Here is a 21,773-nt window from a genome sequence, read left to right on the forward strand (position 1 = left end):
AACTCACACACACACAACGGTCTCTAAGCTGGCAACTTGTACTAGTTGTTTCACTTTAGAAAGTAGCTTAAAAAGCCAAGTGAAATCAATTAGGTCGCAATTTATGTCAAACTGAGAAAGGCTGGTGTGGGTTTTGGCTTGTGCAGCACTTTAAGCCTTTTTAGTCCTGGCGAAGGCAACTTTTGATTTCAGTCAGTGCCAGTGCAGCGGGAGCAGCAGCTGCTGCTGATTGCACTGCACAGGGCAGGAAGGGTAAAAAGACCTACATCCCCCACGGCCACGCCCCCATCTACGCCCCTGTCCATTTAGCAGCTGGCTGCGGGCTTTGACGTCCCCTTTTTGGATGGGACTTGGCCTGTTGTAAAGTGTCAAAACGTGTTCTTGTCGCTGGCAGGATGTGCTGATGCTGATGCCGCTGCTGCTGATGCAGCTCCTTTAATTTGAATTTTATGCACTGCATGCATAAATTTATGGCCAGTGGACCCGCCTTCAAATGGCGACGACAATGACAAAGGCAACATGACAGGCACATGTCCATTATGGCCAGACTTGCCCTGGTGGCTGCTTGGCGTCGCCACTCAGGCGTCGCATCCTGGCCATCCGGCTCCCGACATTTAAATGTGCTGGTGGTTGTCGGTCGTCCGGCTGCCACAGACACCGAAAGTCAAAGGCCACCGAAAAGCGCACGCACTTCTCTGCTCAAGAATGGCCGCTTATCTTGGCCATGGTGCGGCATTTAGTCGCATTTAGTCTGGGTTTTGTTGCTATCGTTGTTTTCAATTCCATTTCCGGCACGGTGCCGAGCAATTGCGTAAAAATTAATTACTCATTAAATATGAGCGCTTTGAGCTGTGTGAAAAAATTAATTTTTAATTGCAATCGCTGCGAGTGAATTAATTTATAGCGGCGAATTCTTCGCAATCACTAAATGGCATTCCAGTGAATTTCATCCTTTGTTGTCAGCCGCGCCAATACATTGATTTTGATATCGCGCTGCGCCATATGGCAGCCTTAATATCCTGCCTGTCAGCTAGTCGACCAGCCACCCACCCACCCACTGCCGCCCACCATTCCGACCTCGCGACCTCGCCCCTACTTCTGTCGGGCTGTCAAAGTGCTAAAAATAACATGGCAAAAAAAAGGGGGTGGACAGGATGGGGGAAAAATACAAGCTGGAAAACCTGCCGAAATCAGAAACCGAAAATCGCTGGAAGCAAAGCGAACTGCATCGAACGCGTTCTGCTGCATTATAAATACCGCAATTGCATTGAGTGCAATGATTTTTAACTTGTTTTGACATTCTGACATCATAAAATCGCGCTTCACTTCTGTCTCTCGAAAATTCCGGGCGAGAAGCGAAAATGAATTCGAGATATGACGAGCACCCAGAATTTAATGGGATTGACTGACGTCAGAAAATTAAGAGGCAGAAGCAAAAATAGTCAACATTTTCGTGTAAATTAAAGCTAGCCTGTGTTCAGATTTGAAATTTAATTATTACCCATTGGCTAAAACCTTAAATTATTCATCATGGTCATTGGCCACATATTGGTAATAACTTTAAATAATTAATTATTGAATGACCACAGGTAATATAATAATTTTTAATAAATACTTATTGTAATTCGGCATTGGTTTTATGAATATCTTTGCCAACAAAAGCTTACATTTAAAGGGCAGTGAGCGAAAAACTGACATAACAATGAATATTACATAGTTTGGTGTCATGATGAACAGTTTTCTGATTTTTCCACGCAGAACTACCTGTTAATAATGCCCCACTCACTTTGTGCGGTAAAAAAGCAAATTAAATGCATTGCAAAGCTCATCTAATTATGCAACGCTCATGACAGATGGCAACCAAACTGAACTGCCAGCATAGCACGATAACAACAAGGATGGCAAGGACCACTAGGCTTACTAAACTGTGACCTCATGTCACACGTGGTTTTAATTATTGTTACAGGATGTGTGAGTGCATGGTGTGACTGTGTGTGTGCAAGTGCGAGCATTTGGGCATTGAAGCCTGTGTGCGTTTGTCCTGGGTGTAATTACATTTTGTGGCATTCGGCAAAGTGTTGATTATTAATTAGAATGGCTTTATTCGACGCCTGGCAGCAGACACAAATGCGTTGCCCATCATGGTATCAGTTAAATATTTGGGCATTCCTTTGCCTAAATACTAGGCCCGTAATCATGGCTCTATTACGACATAACGAGGGTCTGCCAACGCACACTGAAACCAAATCTAAAAGCTACTTAAGATTCTTAAGTAAATTTACTAGTTACAGCGTTACAATTTTTAATACACATTCGCTTGGTATTTGCCCTTAATATGAATATGATTTTTTTGTATACCTATGACTCTCACTATTGAGATACAATATCTATTTTCTCCGTGCATGTAATCTGTGTGCATGTGGACAAAACTGAAATCAAAATGTTGGCAAATAACTGCAGACAAAGTTGCAAACGGAATGCAACGAGTTGCGAGTGTTAATGGCCTGTAATTAAACGGCAACGTGAGACGTTTAAGTGGAAATTGCATTTTGGCTAATGCACTTTCTCCCCCCTTTCTCTTTTCGTATTTCGCAGAAGGATCTGTTCGTGAGCAAAGTTGAGCCGACGTCGCCGCGAAACGAACGCAAATTCTCCGCTGCCACAGCGCCATCGATGAAAACAAAGTGGCTGAAAGCATTTAAGAGCCTAAAGCCTGCTGGTTCTGGTTCAGCACAACAAGCAGATAGGTGAGTACGGCGCTTTTACCACCCCATCCCACACCACTCCACTCCACTCCATTCGACTCCAGCACCCAGCCTTTTCTAACCAGCCACCCACTTTCCACCCATTTTCCCGCTGTTACACAACTATCGGGCATAGAGCAAGGCCCATTAAGTCGAATACAAACCGCGCCAGAGAGTATCTAGTATCTGTGGCATGGGTGCGGGGGACAAGAAGCCCCTCCAGATACAAAATGAAATAGTGCGGCGAATTGCAGAATTGCAGTAAAGGGCGGATAAATCGGGAACGGGCCCGCCCGCACATTAATATGACTAAAAGCTTGCGGAAAACGCGAAAAATTATTCAGGCATCCAAGGGTAGAGCAGCCGCCCATCCTACCATCCGCCCAGCCGCCCAACTTACCAAAGAACCTCCATTCCCATTCGCAATAAAATACATATAGTATACGGAAAGAATTCCTAATATTTGCACAATCCGGATTATGCAATGCAATGCAGCAAATTGCACTCGCAATTTACAAGATAATTCCATTCAGGTGCATAAGCCGGGCACTTCACCCTAGTTTAAGCTAAGCTAAGTTATATCTGCCATAATAATGATCTCTCCACTTCTTCTCTATATAAATTTACGTATATACCATCTCCATTCGAACACTAAATGCATTCAATACAATGCTTTGCCCAACCTAAAAAACAAATGTTTCGATATACTCGTATATTCGCGAATTATCAGCCAACCACCCCGACAAAATCAAATGTACCACGCCGTATCAACCGTATTGACTTTGAGGTAACCGAAATTCACCAAAGAACCACGAAAAAACCGCATCCACCCAGCATCTAGCATCTAGCTATAGTCCCATAGTGTAACCACATACCCTGTACAGACATCCATATGTGCTAAATGCCTACGTATAACCGATCCAAATCCCAAAGGTTGCTGTAATGTTGCACGCAAATGTAGAATTAGCTGAGAAAATGAACCCCGCTTGGATGCCGGCTAATTGGTTTCAAATAACGCATCAACTGCTGCACATGACACAGTATAATTTGACTATGTTTTGCTGTAAATCGATTTAAATTTCAATTTAACACACATATTCCGAACACACATTTAATTTGTCTTCGGGCGTCGTAAATGCCACCTGCGCCCAGTGAAAGTGTCATCAATCAAGTGGTGGGGCGGCAATTAAATGGCTGCATGTTGCAAGGGCACAATCGAAATCCATAGCTGCTAGTTTAACTGGCGCAAAGACAATGCAGGATCTGGATTTGGTCCAAGTCTGGTAACAAAAGTTTTTGCCCCATTCGATAACTACGGATAAATGTGTCGCTGTGTCCGTCTGTCTGGCTTTTCTGTTCCATATGTTCCGGCCAAGTTTCCGGCTGCGCCCAGTAAATTCCACTCGACGCCATTCGAGCCGAGCATTGAAAAATATGCGAAAAATTGCAAAACTATAAATTCTGCAGCCATTTCATTCCACCTACATGGACACGCAGACCATTGAATCTGCAACCTACAAACTGTGAACTGGGAACTGCAAGCTGCAAGCTGAAACTGCAAACGTTGCAACATCCAGTGGCAACAATACTTAGTTCCGTGCCGTGCAGCTTGACCTGCCAATATGATGATAAATCGGAAAATCTTCTCGGCTTAGTGAATGGGCAAAGGGGTGCTTAAGTGGGCTCTATCTCTTCAAACTTCATTTCGAAATGTTCGCCACTCACTGGGCGGGCATTCACTGGGTATAAATACCCAGCGTAAGCATCACTCGTATATATATTTATATATACATTTGCAAACGTGACAAGAAAATCGCAGTTAAAAGTTTGGCTATGTTATATTGCAAAAGTTTCGCCTGAAATTACTGAAAGCCCGAAACTAAGCCACAACCGCCCCACTTTTTCCTGCCCCCTGCAAAAAGCGAGCCAGTTACTCATTACGGCATGGTCCTGCTTTTTATGGCTTGCCTTCGGTACTTAATTTTGTATTTGAGCGCATTTATTTGGCCGGCAAATGAATGTTTTAAGTTGCATACAAACCAACTAATGAATATGTTATGGAAATTATTATAATTAAACCATTACTCATGCTGCCCCTTTTATGACCAACGTATTTCCGTTTTGTTTTAGCATTTTGCCATAGCTGCACCCCGAATCAAACCACACCAACATCTCCAAATAAACAGTATAATCAATTAAAATTAGCCCCAATTAAACTCCAACCATAGATACCCTTAAGTCTACCAATTAATCGTAATTATCCCAGTATAAACCTGTATATTACTGTATTGTACATACCTGTAAATTGTACATGGCCGAGATAATCTAACCTCGGGTATTATTTGTTGGCTAAGTCTATCAGTTAGTTAGATCAATATTTAGCTTAAGAATTTACGAATATATTCAATGTCATCGTGTCAGTGTTCATTTGTAGCTGCCAATTCGCACAAAGTTGCACTTTCCACCGCCACCAGCCCATTCGCCTTCGAAATCTGACGTTTTTGTATACTTTACGCATTTGCAACAAACAACTTTATAAATATTGTGGCAATGTGCTCAGCACAATTTATTTGCCAGCCGTCTGTGTGTTCATCTGTGTGCATAAGCCACTTACAAACAATCAACGTCGAGTCCTAGGCCTCTGAGCCTGAATTCTGCCCAGTGCTCAGCAATTGCCCCATTGTGAGTCCTTCTGCTCCTGCCGGCCCTCCACTCCGCCATTCGGGTATTTCCCTGGTAAATAAAACAAAAGTGCCAGAGGGGCAAAACGGGGCGGAGCGGCGGGAAGTCCTTGCAAATTGGCTGTATCTGTATCTCTCTCTTTGGCGCTGTATAAATATGAAACGAATTTGCTGAAATGAATTCGATGTGTATGCACAGTCTAAATAACACAATAATTTGCATAAGCACCAAGGATTGAGAGATCGGGCCAAAGCACGTGATCACGAGATTGTAAAATACTCGGGGCAGTGATTAATCGACCAATTTCCTGTGAATCGAATTAGGTTGAGTACCGCACAAAGCCTGTGAATGTGTGCGTTTATTTTAAACACAATACTTTTTAATGTGTTTCTTGTCCAAACATTCTCACACATACGCACCATCGGTCTGATTAATGTGCATTGTCCTTTGTCCGCCGTCCGGTGTCCGTTGTCCATTGTCCACACACCATTGTTCATTCGCCATTGTTTGCTGTTGTCACTGTGCACATAGCGTATAGATATACAGAAACATAAAATAGCATAAGAGCAGCCTTCAAATGCAATGTATGTTCATGCGATTTATGAACATATGTTTAGCCATTTGGCCGCTTTTGGCCAACTGCGCTTCGTGTTGGCTCCTGGGGAAAGTGCAACATTTGCGACTCCATTAACGGGTGCACTCACTAACGCCCTTCGGTTGCATCTCCCTCACAGGCGCAATGGAGCCTCCAGCACAGCCTCCGAGCCGCTGCGTCCCAATCTGGATGGCAGCCACCACCTGCAGGAGTACACCTACAAGAAGATAACGGCCTGCGACGTCTGCTCCCAGATTCTGAGAGGTGGGTATGCGGAAGAGTAGTTAGGATATTTGATTCACTGGCTGGAAGGGACTGCTCCCGCTCCTTGTAAGCAAACATTCCTAACCCTATTCGCTTGCAGGGCACACACGACAGGGATTGCGCTGCCGCATCTGCAAGCTGAACGCCCATGGAGATTGCGCCCCCAATCTGCCGCGCTGCCAGCCAAAGCAGAAGCTGCTGCGGCGACAGAAGAGCACCTCGGAGCTGGAGAATCGCGTCGATATCGAGGAAGAAAGTGAGTATCTGGCACGCAACAGCATCACAGCCATGGCCCCAGAAAACAAAAGATACACGAAACAGAAGTACAAGAGCACAGAAATACACAGAAGCTAGAAGCAAAAACGAAACAGGCTAAACCCACATACCTTACATACTAACAAACCGCTTGAGGCCGGCTAACGACTTGCATGGGAAATGCTATGTGCTGGCAAGCGAAATTCCCCAACAATTTGTTCGACTGGCCCTGCCCGAACTGTGTATGCATCGTGGCATTAGCATGTCCTGCTCCAGGATTCCACCTTGAATATGGGAGTCCAAGCGAATGCGATTCGTTCTCCACTTTGCTCCACTCCACTCCACTTACCTTTATCCTTTTGGGCCAGACCGCATCAGCAACATTTTGTTTGTCGCTTGGCAAAAACACTTATTGATTCGAGCTGGCCAAAAGAGAATGCCGAGTGGGAGTGGCTGGTGTATCAGTTGATTTCACAATGGATTTATGGCACTCGTGGGGCAGACAGATTGTGGCACTTGTGATTTGTGTCGCAATTCTCCAGACCTCAGCGAGCAAGAACTTTAGCAATTTCCCTGGCTCCTTCGGTTACCCACACCCGTTCGGCCAACACACCCTCTCACATGCACAGCAACATACCCAAACGCATTGTAAAATGTCCTTTGAGCTTCATAGACGTCGACTGACGACGACGATGATGATGATGATTTCCTGCCCAATGAACTGTAAACAATTGTGTTGAGGAAACTAGAATCTGTTGCATACCTTGCGGGTGCGACGCTGCCATTCACGTAGTTTATCTATCAAGCACACAAATTCCAAATTTGCCGACTCTAGACGTTAATGTGATTAAATCAATATGAAATCCTCTTCCCTTCCCCCCAAAACAAAACAAAAACCACACCAAAACGAAACTATGCGAAACACAACTAGCCTCGCCACAGGAGTCGCTTGTTGCAGCTGCAGCAGATCAGGCGGATGATCCGAGTCCCAATCTGAATATGAATACGAATACGAATACGATTACCAATCCGAGCGCAAATCAGTTGAATGTGCCAAATGCGAAGTTCCGTCAAAAGACGCCCTTCATGCATCGCATTGCGCAGCTAGGTATCCAAATAAACAGTATTATTCGATTTAGTATGTGCCATATACGTACATCCAACATCAATATCAATATATTAATACTCGTATAGTATGCGCCAGATACTCGATTGAAATGCGCTTGACCTTATGATTTTGTTCGTACTTTGTGTTTGACTGTTGCGCTTTTGACCCACCTAATTAGCGAGATATTCAGCGAATGACAACCAGCTCAAAGTATATCGAACACACACACCCACTCAGCACACACAGCTCACACCACACACCACACACCATACACACATACTGATATGCTGACCACAAGGGACACATGGTATCCGGTAAATCGCGGACCCTGTTAAACAAAATATAAGAGCTGGGGGACCACTCAACGAAATCAGTTCAAGTAGTGGAGCATGTTATAGCCGCAATACTCAGTAATCAGTAATCAGTATTCAGTAAATATCAAACAGTTCACTAGAAATTGCCTCACTTCTCATACCGCATACGTGTTGTTGGCTACTTGAGTTTGGATCGGTTTTGGGTGCCACATCCTAGACATCTGGCTCATCGAGGACATGCCCACCAAGCGGGCCTAGAGTAAAGTAACATCAAGCCTAGCTGATCGTTATTATATGTATACATACCCACCTATCTCTCTCACACACTCTATTTGAATTCAAAAGAGTAACCGATTCCGACATCAAGCTCATCCCCAATTATCGAATCGCCCCTGAAACCACTTGCAATTTGTACTAATGCACTTCAACAATGCATCAACAATGCATCAACAACATCAACATCATCCCAATCCGACAATTTGAAAACGATATCGAATCGAACCAATCCGAAAAACCAAAAAAAAAACTGGCCCTTCATCAACCGTACCAACTTGTCAATGTCGACTCTCCTACTTCGGCACCAAAAAAAAAAAATAATAATTGCAAAATCAAATCAAGAAATAACCGAAATCGATCAAATTTACCGCGTGCTGAAACAAGCCGGCGAACTCAAATCCGGGCATCTTGCAGCAGGCGCCGACAAATCCGTCCAGGCCAAGCAAATGGATGGCAGCGTCGCGGGAGGATCGGCGCTTCCGGTTCCGGTTCTCTCGGAGCGCGAACTGGGCAGAGCTCCGCCGCCGGATATACCGATTGTCAGTGTCTCGGAGCTGGCCCTGCAGGAGCAGCAGCAGCAACAGCAGCAGCAGCAGCAGCTACAGCTACAACAGCAACATCAGCAGCAGCAGCGCAGTCTGGCATCGGTGGCGCAGGCGGCGGCGGTACGGGCGGGACGAGGTGTACGTCCGCCGCCGGTGGCCATGCCCATTCTGGGCGTACAGCTGCAGCAACAGGAGCTGCAGCAGCAGCGCGGCGGACTGCCGGTGCCCAGCCAAGATATATCTAGTAGCTCAGGTCCGACAAGTCGCCAAGTTGCCGACGAAGTAGTTTGTGTTATTCTCTACCTAAAATCTCTATCTCTCTATCTGTGCATTCTTTCGCTCATTTAACATTTTCGCAATTATTTTGAGAATCCTTGGTTGTAGTTTCGGTTTTGGTTTTGGTTTCGGTTACCCACCTCTCCTCTACTTTTTGTATGTCTCGAGTCCCGGATCCCGTCTCAGTGCCTCAGCTTAAACATCATCAAACTGCATACCAAAAGTAAAAGAATGCCATCGTGTTGTCCAAAAACCAAATGTCACCAGTCCATATAGTATCGGGCTACCGTTCTCTCATTTTCTGCACCCGAATCGTAGAGCAGATAGTAGTAGTTCATAACTATCCACATTAGTCACACACAATTGCATTCCCTTTGCGAGCATATTTAGATTTGGCAAAACAATTTCAATTTCACTCACATTGCGCTAACCAAATAATTGCTCATACGCCCCATTGCTTCGCTATGAAGTTGCTGGTTTTTTTGGCCAGCTTTTAAACACAAACACGCCACACACAAATACCTAATAGCTAATAACTCCCATATATATCTATATATATGCATTTTGTATATAATTTATTCTAGAGTTGAAATTTGAATTTGAATCGCTATTGACTGAAGCAGTTGCCGAAATATAGTGTTTTGTAGCTTAGCCAACATCAATTATAGCTTACGCAAACACATGTAGCATCTACGTATCATATTTAGTTGAACGTAATTAATTTGTGTATGCCAAACACTTTGTTTTCCTTTAAACATCCTGATTTCCCTAGCCTTCTCTATGCAAATATACAAATACATGCTGAATCGAGCTCAGCCAGCACACAATCAACAAACCAGCAGTGTGTGAATGGAGGGGCAAGTGTGTTTGTCTACGCGAATGAGCTTCAATTAAAATACATGGTCTACTTGTTTCATTTCGTCTCGTCTCGTCTCCTCGTCTCGTCTCCATTCGTCTGGTGGCCCCCAAAGCAATCACATGGCAACATGACATTGCCTTTTTGTCGCCTACTTAGGGCCACAATTCAGACCGCTCCCCTTTGGCCGCAAAGTGCCCTAAATCTTGGCAAGTGCGCACATAATTAGCGCCACAGCTCTTGGCGCTGCACACTGGCAACTAGCAACTAGCAACCTGCATCCGGCAACCTGCAACCAGCCATCTGCAACATGGAATGGGCAACTTGCAGCAAGGCAGCTGTAGCTGCAACATTCCCTGCGGTCTGTAGCTGCATTATTCCAATTAGCAGTGTGCGAATACAGCAGCGTACTGATTGATTGCAGAATGCCTGTTGCGGTTGTTGTTGCTGTTGCACGAGTCCTTGTGGCATCTATCTTGGCCTGACCCTGATTAGTTGTAAGCTAAGTTCCATTCGAATTCAAATGTCAGATTCCAGATTGCGAACACAGAACTCACATATATGATAAACATACTGATTTACTACGCTTAAAATAAAAACACATATATATCTATATATTCTTTCGTGTTCATATCTTTTTTGCCAATTTTTCGTTCGCTTGCCAAACTCAAATTTACCAACCAATAACCCAACCAACCAACCAACCACATCAAACAAACACACCAAGAACCGCGATACGGCCAGTTCTTTGCCCCCGTATCGAACATGTCCAGCTCGGCGTACATCAGCAATGGCATCGGCATCAACTACTACACGGGCAACAGCCAGCAGGTGGCGTACATGCAACAGGTACCTGCCACATCCTCCTCCATCTCGGCAGGAACCTCGCCGGCACACCAGCAACAGCAGCTGCAGCAGCAACAACAGCCACAACAATGCGGGAGCAGCACCAGTGGCAGCAGCATCAACTACTCGACCACCGATCCAGGACTCCGGCGGCGTCTGTTTGCCGGAATCCGGCCATTGTCCGTGTTCGGACGTTTGAGGCAGCAGCGATCCTCGCAGCACCGGTCGATCTCATTGCCAGAAAGTAATTACGACACACTGGAGCACATGCGAGGCAGTGGGGACAGCAACAATCACAACAGACCGCTCCACAATGACACTGTCATGCCGATGCAGAAATCTTTCCATCTCCCAGCCAGCACTAGCAGCACCACAACAACAACAACAACAGCCACCACACCATCAACATCATATTTCGGGGATGCCTATAATAGCATTATAGACCCCATCATAGCCATGAGTTCTCGTTGGAACAGTACTGCATTTGATTCCCACTCGACATCGATGTTTAGATTGTGTTACCGTGTTCTGTGTATCTTTTTCAATTTATTTCCCGTGTAGTGGGCCACAGAAGTTGTATCTGTCTGTCTGTTCGTCGTTCATATGTATGTATGTGTACAAGTGCGTGTTTGTTGGCCACTGCCAAAAGGATATAGAGACAAGATGGCATGGATGCGTTTTAGTTATTCCAAGTGGCAAGCTCAGCTCCGCCCATTAAAACAATGGTCGGATTAAATGCCAATTAGTCTTAACCCAGTTTACACTTCAGGCAAATGGCTCATTTCCGTTGCAACAGCACCAAAAGCAATTGCAACGCCATCATTTGTATACATGGCCGAGTTCCTTTCGCGCTGAAAGCAGCTCCATCAGCCTTCAGCTCGGCTGGAGTCGAATGGAAGGAAACTTACTCCATGGTGATGGGATTTTTATCCTCGTACACTTTTACAAAGGCATTAAAGGTCTTGAAATGTTTGGTTCTTTAACAGAACCACACTAGTAACTCTTTTCGACGGCATATAAAAGATTTAAAAGCTAAACTTGATTTATATATCTGCTGACAAATATCTCTAACTTTTTCAAGTGTAATGCCGCATATCATAAAAATAATGGGTGAATAAGAGATATTAAGTTAAAGTTAACAACATAAATTAAAAGTTCCTAATTTCATTTTAGTAAGTTCCAAGCTGATTTGCTTTTAAATAGCCCGAAGTCAAATTTCGTTCGTACTTAAATTTCAGTTTTCAGTCCGAGTCTCGCGCTTGGCCATTAACTTATTGAAGAACAAAACATTTAAACATTAGCGCTCGTTGTTACTTGATTTTATTTTCACTGTATGCCCGTTTCCGGGACTTTGCACACTGCCACTGTTTATGCCGCAGCTCCAGTGCAGGACTACAGTTGCCGTGTAAATTACAAGCCATTGTCAACTTTTGTGCAAAAATTCAGCCGCACAACTTGGAAGTGGGGTTGGGTGGCCGGGCAGCTGGAAGCTGGAAGCTGGAAGCCGCTGCATACAAATGTTGCAGACGGGCCACAAACTTTTTCGCCGAGGCGCGAGTTCATTTGTGCTTAATGTTTGCTGCATTTTTAATGCCACTCGCACAGAGAAAGCGACGCAAGTTTAAAGTCGCGATGCCAACTTTTTTGTCTTAGGCCAGAGCTGACTTCTTGTCGAAGAGCGAATAGGGGGATGGGGGATGGGCTGGACGGGGGGATGAGGCAGTTGGGGCGGATGGCTGGGGGCCGAGGTTGGTCCCAAGCCGAACATAATTATGCTAAAAATTGTTATGACACACAATCTTTTTGCGCTCCTTATTTTACTTTCCGTTTTGGGTCTGCCTTTCGTTTGGCCTTCCCCGGATCCCCACCATCCCCATCCTGGATGCCCGGCCCCATCCTTGCATGCCTGCCATCTCGTAGTTGCCGGTCCCGACTTCCTTGTGGCACAAGTTCTAGCGGGGCACTCTGCACTTATTTTGCGAGGATTACGTTTCTGCTCTATTACTTGGGCCAGGGATGCTGGTTATGGTCCTGCTCCGCTCCTCTGCCGGTCTTCTTTTGGGCGTCCTCCGGCTTGGTTTGCTTTGCTTTATGCATGAACGCTGTCTTAATGTTTAATATTTTCTTTCGGGCTTCTTGTCTTCATTTAACTTAATTAGTTTTAATTCACATTTCTCGGCGATTCAGTCAGAGAGCGTTTGCCTCCGCCAGCGAGGCAGTTAATCGATCGAAAGGCTACTAACCCCACCATCAACTAACGAATAACCAGGACTCAATCTACAAGCAATATATATGGTATATACTTGATACAGCGTCAGCGAATCCGAAGTCCGAAACAACGCGACCCTTTGGCGAACCACTGATGCTCCTCAAGAGCACGGAATCCAATCCGGATGAGTCCAAGGGCAATCGACGAGTGCGCTGAGGACACAGATGAATGAGGATAATGATGGGATGGAGGATGAGGATGAGGGTGGCGGAACACTTAACAATCTAATTTAATACAGTTCTAGAGCGATTTATGGTTTAAGTTCTTGATTTCATTATACCCTAGACACCTAGCCCAATTGATGTTCTAATTGCAGCACAGTAATTATTATAAAATACTCCACACATAGCTTAATTTACCCCTACCTATACCTATAGCTATCTTTCGTGTATCTTAGTTAATTTCGGTCCTGCGAATGTGCGTGAGCCAGAGAGCAATGTTAAATGTATTTTACGATTAAAGTATTAAGTCTTTTCTGATTACACCACAATTATATTCTAAATGTTGTACGAATGTTGTAAATACCGCACCAAGCCCACACGTCAACCACAAACGAATGACTATAATAACACGAATAAAAAGCAAAACGATATTTGGCTTTCCTTCACTCCGAGGATAAACACAATCACGCTCATCTGGCACAGGGCGATGGAAACGAGTTTTCTATGATTTTCTATATATATATATATATCTATGTTTTGTATAGTCAAAATCCGAATTGGCCAACACGATACACACACTCACACAACCAGCAGTATTCTTACGTTGGCTTTTGATTTTGTGGCAACTGAAACGGGATGACTAGAATTAATAATACACTGAAACATGCCAAAAACACTCGCTGTCTCTTCCTGAACATGTCGAATGTTGCTCTGTTGCAAACTTACAATCTAAATACGAAACAAAAATTCTGAATTGCATTGATTAAGCTACAAACGTTCTGTCGATGTCCTTGCCAAAGGCCACTAAGTGTTCAACGTCTTTTCAGTTTCATTTCTAAGTTATTTTGGGTTTTTGTTTAGATCTGTAGACGCCTAGTTTCCAATATGGTGTTACCAAATGCTTAACAAACGAAATTAAAATCAACAAATTTTTATTCCACATCTTATTGCCATTTTTTTTGCCAACTGTGTATCGTCCGACACACGACAACCAATATGACCATGTACCAAAACAAAAATCAAAATCAAAAATCCAAATAAACAACTACAACAACAACAGCACCGCACTCACCGCGCCGCCAAAAGTTGAACTTACGCATGAAATCCCTGAGCCTGGACTCACCAGAATCGTCGGAGCTGCACGGCCAGTTCAGGCGTAGAACCCAACTGCCGGGCACAGGCGCCTCCACATCAGCCGGATCCGGTTACTACCACGGTGGGTCCGGAGGCCACCTGGAGCACAGCACTCCGCCGTCGAACAACAGCCGTCTGCACTGTAAGTAGCAACCCAGTAAACGATTCCGGTCCGGTTTGCCGGTCCCGGTTCGGCCGATCCCCGGTTCCTGGTTCCCGGTCCCCAAACCGATACCGATAACGAACCTGATTCCGGACGACGACGTACGCTGCACCACTTACCAATCCAACTAGTCCAGCACCACCACCACTTACCCATCCTCAGCAGGCACGTCAGACGGGTCTCAGTTCCTATAAGTCTAATTTCCGAAACTAGTATGTATGTATGACACCCACAACTACTACCCATCTTAACTGCTTAACTATACTTACAACTATACTTACTTAACTAACTATGTAAATACGTTGCCAGAGTACGAGTCGAGTAAAGTAAACATTTGTTGAGTAGTTCGATTTCGTTCACCTTTTATCTAGTAGTTAATTGAAGCTTTTAGATACATGCTAACCATAGACTAAGTAACTTCATCTGCCGACACACATCTTCAATTTCCTAAGTCCCACACTCCCATCGATCTACCTTATTAAACGTATATGTGTATAATTTATCTGTACAATATCTATATCTTCTTTTTCCATGGATATTCTTCTGATTTTTCGTTCATCCACTTGCATTCGATTAACCAAACCAAACCAAACCGTATCCATTGAGCCTGTCCTGGAGCAGGGACTAACGCATCCAAAACCATTACAGCACCATCGAGCCCCTCGCATCCGGGCCGCAAGCTACTGTATGCCACCCGTGGAATGCGTGGTGGCAGCGTCGATCTGCCGGACGAGATGGAGAAGTCGCAGTCCTCGGCCAGCACCTCGCCGTGCCTCTCACCCGTAAGACATCCCCAGGTAGACCCCACTCCACTCCTCCTACTAGCAACCCCTTTGTTTTTGAATTCATTTCGCCTGATCCGCTCGTTTGATTGATTGCACATTAGCCTAGCCATGGTATTAACCCAATCCCAACACACGCTTCACCTATTTCAAGAAAACCCATCGTCTGTTGCCCACGAATCTGTATGTCATCATCTACAACTTCAAGGCGCGACATGCCGATGAACTGGATCTGAAGGCTGGCTACAAGGTGAGCTTATCATACGGGGACTATCTACTCCAAACACCCACTTTATAAATGAATGGGCTTATGAATAATAAACAAGGCGCTTTGTTTAATCCGCTAAGCGGTGTACTTAGTTTGCACAATGGCTGCCAGGGAAAATGGTTAACTAAATCAGAAACATATATGCGCACTAGTGTGTGTTTGTCCAGCGCTCTTTATTCAATATGAAAACGAATAGCGAACAATGCCAGCGAAAAACTTGTTTATTTGTCATACAATCGAGCATATGGAGGAAGCTCGTTTTCCACTGCGTAAACATGGCGAAACAAACAGTGAATAAGAAGAAATAATAATAGTTACCGACTTTTTGTGTACATTCCCTGATTGCGAGTGCCTGCCCGCCGCCGGCAAAGTGTTCAATATTTACAGATTAGCTTTTGTTTGGACGGCGTCCTTGTTCGCGAGCTGGTTTTCCATTCGAGCAGGATAGAGTCAAACTTTGCGCTTCATTCCCAGGCCGCTGGGAATTTTTTACTACGCGGATCGATATGAGATTTTCCTAGCCGCACTTAAAACGCAAAAATATGATATTTCGCAAATACATTTATAGCTTACCGAGACTTAGCACGAACTTTTTAAGTACTATCTTTTAATAGTAGTGTACTTCGGGAAAGGATATTATATATCCTCTGTATACAAGGATACAATGAAGTCATCTCCAAATACGAAATATTAATTAATATGTCATAGCGAGCACCAGCTAACATAATTACATCTAATTAATTAGCTTCTAGGAGAGTATACTGGATTAAACTTTTGAAAACTCTTACTTCTGAAAACTAGGTGACTGTCATTGACAATTCAGATCCGGACTGGTGGAAGGGAAAAGTGCTGGGACGAGTTGGATACTTCCCATCCAAGTACTGTGTGCGTCTGAATGCCAACGAGAAGCCACTGCAGGTGACCCACAATCTCCAGGTGTCGGACAGTGAACGTGGCGAGAATCTCACCCTTCTAAGGGACCAGATTGTCATACAGGTGAGACCCACAACCCTAACCCATCATCTCGTCCTCCCTTAACTTTGTTCACATGTCATCCATTTACCAAACAAGACCGGAGACGAAGTAAACGGCATGGTGATGATCCGAGCCGCCGAGCACGGGCAGGGCTACTGCCCCATAAAGTATCTGCAGGAGGTGTGACAGCCAGAAGAGGACGAGCCGCCCTCCGACGAGCGGGACAGACCGCACAAGTCGTCCATGCAGACGTCATCGTCGCGAACCGCGGACAAGACCAAGCGTAGGATTAGAATCGTAGTGTCCGAAAACCACAACGTAGCTGCTAGTAGTGTTGCACCTGCACCACCCACAACCGCCTTCAACACCACCACCCATCACCAAATTCCAAGGGAATCCGACATCGAGACGAAGCGGCTAAACATCGACTACGGCGATGAGGGCAGCGCCGATTGGGACAAGGACCGCGAGGTGCTCATCCTGTCTGGGAGACGGAACAAGAACGATAAAAACTGGGAGAACTGGGAGCGCATCCGGGAGCAGAAGCTGGAGAAGATGAAGGGCATTTGTTTCGAGAGCTATCGCCAGTCTAAGCGGGACAAGTTACTTCAAGCTAAGCCACGACCCAAACAACTAGATTCCACCTGGTATACGGATAACATCTACTCGAACCGCTCCGATGACATGGACGAGGACTACGTGCCTGATTGCTTGAAATACGGACCTTTCCGCACACTGAGGGACATCCACGAGCTGGACGAGAAGAGTGGGGGTACGGAAGAGCGTCGTGTTGAGGGTGAAGGATCGCCCGGCTATGGCCTGCATCGTTCCAAGAGCTGCAAAGAGTTCCAGTATCCCAAATCACAGAGTTGGTGCTTCGAGGGCAATGTTTTTGAAGCTGGCGGCGGCGTGGCCAGCGGGAGTGGTAGTTCAAGCGGTGCTCCCCCACCAACCACCTCCATCCTGAAGAATCGAGCAGGTGTTCCCAAGTCATACTCCTTCAGTGCCACCACTAAGACCATGCCGTTTGATATCATCGACTATGAGCTGCCTCCCGTCTCGAATACACGACGGGAGAAGAAGGAGGCTCTAAGGCGAAACATGAATGCCCTATGCAGCAGCAGCCTGGATCGATGTTGCGCCCGGGATCAGTGCACCAGCGCCCGCTGCCTGTTGGAGGACATCTACCCGGGATCGAGGATGCGGTCAAGAACAACCGGGGCGGGCAGCAATCGAAATCTAAGTGCGGCGGATTGGCTATTTGAGGAGCGGACTGGAAGGCAGAGAGCGCCCGCTGCTCCAACGGCTATTTGTTGTTGCTCTGCGGCTGAGGATTGTTGTTGCCACCGCCAGCGCCAGCAGCAACCGCCACTTCCCGCTCGCCCAAGATCACGACCCCTATGTCCCGGTCATCATCCCGCCGCTGAGGAGGAGGAGCACATGCACTGCCGTTATGACACCGACCTGGAGCACTTCATACGCGCCGAGCGCGAGCGCCTCATGCTGCAGGATAAGTTCCTGGACGATGATGAGCGGTATTTAGCCGCTGCTCCGGCTCCGCGTAGTCCTGGCAGACGGTATCCGGCGGGAAACTATCATCGGCCTCCGCGCAGCAAGTCACTGTTGGAGATGCAGCCGCCAACCATTCTGTATGACGAGGATACCTGTTCGGACACCACAGAGATCGATTTGGAGGACTTCAATATTGACCTGGAAAAATACTGGGAGCAGCTGGACAAGCCGCCCAGTCCCATCAACATGGACATGCGGCGAAACATGCATAGCAGTCTCAAGGTGAAAAACGTGAATGTCCGGTGCTACAACAATGGCCAGCCTATCGATCTGCATGACCGTGAGCATGAGCGGCTGATGATCAAGAAATCGCTGCTCGAGGGGATGCCCTCGCCTCCACAGCTGGACTCCAGTGAGTCCTCGACCAATGCGGGCGGCTATCCTTTTTTTGACACTGCTCCCGCCGTTGCGCCTGCCCCCGCCTTCCACCACCATCCGGCCTACGGACAACCGCAGGGCTATGGCCACAAGGTGTATCCCACGGTGGACACGCTGCCCTCGTACCAGTACAACAACTTCTATCCCGAGCACAGCCATCCAACCGTGGGAAGTGTCCTGACGCAGCAGCCGACGGCTGGCATCCATCATCCATCCGCCGGCGGTCACTCGGCGCTCAGCCTGATCAACAACATATTTTCAATCTACAAGCCCAACAAATACTCACCGGAGAACTGCCAGATGAACTACGAGAGCAAGCCGGAACCGTGCAAGAAGATGAATGTGCCCAGTACCCACAGGCCCCTGGGAGCAGCCACGCATCCGTATCCTGCCCACGACTACATGCACTCCTCGATGAAGAGACCGCTGCTGGTGAGCGCCGATCAGCCGCACTTTAAGATCATTCCGGAGAAGACTGGGCTAAAGATCTCGCCTCTGCTGAGCTACGAGGATTACGGCGGGGGTGGAGGTGGCGAGAAGGCGCACCACAGACTGAGTAGCACGGCAAGGCCTCTGATGCTTCCGCACTGATGGTGCTGGACCTTTCCGTGGTATGGCAATGGCAATGGCAACTATTGTTAGTTGGGCTTCCACCCATCCAACTATTCCCAAAAAAAGACTCGCGAGCAGCGAACAGCAACCCAAACGCACAAAAAACTGGGTCCAGCCGAGGAAGAAGAACATACGTTAACAGATATCCATCGGAGGAGCATCGGGATCAGGAGGTGGCTAGCTAATCAGAATCCTACCCGACACCCTCCACCTTCCACTCCACCAACTCGCCGTCTTCGTCGTCGTCGTCGTCCATCCGCAGAATTTGCTTTTGGTTTAGCAGGTGCTTTGGTCAGGTGTTCCATCGAAGCATCCTTGACACTCCAGCAACGTGAAACCACTCGAACAACAACAGCAACTACAGCCATACCATTGGAAATCAACAGCACTACAGACACAGACAACATCAACAGATCTACCAACAGCCACATGTCAGATGGAGGTCAAAGTGCAAGTACTAGTAAAGATTTGATCAGCGGATCGATTAGGATAAGCCCACACAGTCCTCACCCCAGACAATGGACACAGACACACACATATGTATACAATCAACGTGCTTTTAATTCGCTTAGAATCGCTATAGAAATCGCGTTGCAGTTCGATTAACCACTAAACAACAGATTCACTAATTTTCGAGCAACTTTTAAGCAATCAAGAGCGTATTCAATAGAACAAAGAGTAGATCTAAGACGGAAGAGTTAAGTATTAAGCTGTTCATAACGCGCGTTTCATATTTCAGTATGCGCATATTGTATACCCTAACTCTCTGTAGAAAGCTAAACGGATTTTATTAGTACTGAAGATTTGGGAGAATACATACATACATACCTAGACTCGTGAGTGTCAGCGAGACTTATTTTGGCCTCAATATATTGCGATAATTTTGAGATGCAAATGAAAACTAAGGCGAACCGTTTTTATTGTCATCAAATTTTTTCTATTTTTTATACCAAATAACTTTGAATCAACTAAACGGGAGGAGTTATTGAAATTGCTATGCTCGATAAGGCTAGGAGCTTTTCCCATAAGTTGCGGCTACTAGGAGCGATTATACGAAGGCATGCCTATGCTATTTATATATATGATTAGGTGCGGTACGGATAGGTGTGCGTTGAGAACTCGATAGAAGCGCTTTTTATAAACTAACTAGATTTGTATCGAAATGTGAAACATTGAATATGATAAACATGAATTGTACTTTTATGATGTATGCGTATCCACTGGCCTTATTTATTGAGAAGTAACCAAACAATGAGCTGAACCCAAAACACACACAAGTGAACACACACATACACGAGAACATAGCGAGCGACAAAGAGATCCCAGAAAAACAACTTGAGAATTGCAATTGAATTTTCACTAAGATTCAGGCTTAGGGCTTTGCGTCACTTTTGTTAATTGTTTTTTGGCGTCCAATTTTACATGATAACTATTGTAGGACTCTAGACAAGCTAATCGAAACTATCGAGAGTAGATTAACTATCGAGTATTTTGTAGTGCGTAAGCTAATTAAAACATAAACCAAACCAAATGGAGATAACTTTTTAGCGCGAGACTCCTTGTGCAGGAAGATTTTGAATTTGAATTTATTTTTAACGACTTTTGAATACAAAAAGTAACTATGAAGATGACATTTTATCAGAGATCGTTTTTTACCTATTTAACATTTCCTTGAACAACATACAACAACTATTTGCTAAGTATACCCTATGGCCTATGAGTTAGTTATAAGAAAGTGTTTTCCAAGCCCCGCTTAGACCACAACACTAAATAAAAAAACGAATTGAGAAGACAGGAGAACACGGGGAATTCTGCACAAAACCCAATCTATGAAATATTCACACACTGCACCCAATTAAGTGTACGATATACATATGTATCGAGTATTTACGATCACGTCTAGGAACTAAGGATGAATTGTATTGTATTGTAAAATGAATGGAATCGACGAACACGAAAAACGCCCAAATCTTATGAGTATGTAAGCAAAGCCGAAAACTTGAATTCAAACAGGATAACCGCTCCCGGCGGTCATCTCAACTGCTGAAATTGGCACTTAAGTATTTAGGTATACACACCGCATATGTATGGTACAACTTAGTAGAATTTTCGACTAAACTAAACTGAACTTGCAAACGTAGCGCGACATTTGTGCAAGTCAAAGGTCCCCGAGAGCCCGTCAATGGGTTCGCTTTTCGTGGGGTCAACTTCGCAAAACAGCTTCTGGTTTTTAGCGTAAGTTTTGTTTCACATATGTACGATTAGGTGAACAGCATGACGATGCACCTGGCGCACCTGCAGGTAGCTAGCGAATAACATACACACGTGCATGTAAACAACAGTAACTAGAAAATGGAACAATATAATATCAGTGCAACGTAATATATCAGTTAAAATAACAGAGGCAAACAGAACTCCACTCATTTAGCACTACTACCTGCAATTTGAATGTGAAAAACAACACAATCCCCTCATCCCAGCCCCGCTTCTCCGACGCGTCCCCATTAATTTACCTGAATTGCAAATAAAAAGATGTTCAATTCGATGTGAAAAAAACAACAACTGTGTTCTGTGTGTTTTGGTGTGGGTTGATTTATTTATTCATGCCGCCCCGAAAGTAGGCAGCAAACTTTGCACTACGCCTGAAGTGCACTGAAGAAAAATAGGGGATTTATAGATAATAAAAAATAAGATATTC

At 45.4% G+C, this 21,773-nt stretch overlaps 1 protein-coding gene across 1 annotated transcript in view; it reads left to right on the forward strand.

Moving 5' to 3' along the window:
* LOC117136225 overlaps nucleotides 1-21,605 on the forward strand; it is a 55,356-nt gene extending 33,751 nt beyond the window's left edge. Inside the window, 9 exon segments of the mRNA XM_033297003.1 lie at nucleotides 2,596-2,747; nucleotides 6,161-6,285; nucleotides 6,386-6,541; nucleotides 8,653-9,036; nucleotides 14,252-14,467; nucleotides 15,137-15,270; nucleotides 15,425-15,520; nucleotides 16,340-16,534; nucleotides 16,610-21,605. Of these exon segments, the coding sequence (XP_033152894.1) occupies nucleotides 2,596-2,747; nucleotides 6,161-6,285; nucleotides 6,386-6,541; nucleotides 8,653-9,036; nucleotides 14,252-14,467; nucleotides 15,137-15,270; nucleotides 15,425-15,520; nucleotides 16,340-16,534; nucleotides 16,610-19,105 (3,954 nt within the window). The 3' untranslated portion in view covers nucleotides 19,106-21,605.
* The last annotated feature ends 168 nt before the right edge of the window (nucleotides 21,606-21,773 follow it).

This window comes from Drosophila mauritiana, chromosome 2R, assembly GCF_004382145.1.
Source record: "Drosophila mauritiana strain mau12 chromosome 2R, ASM438214v1, whole genome shotgun sequence".
Lineage (NCBI taxonomy): Eukaryota > Metazoa > Arthropoda > Insecta > Diptera > Drosophilidae > Drosophila > Drosophila mauritiana.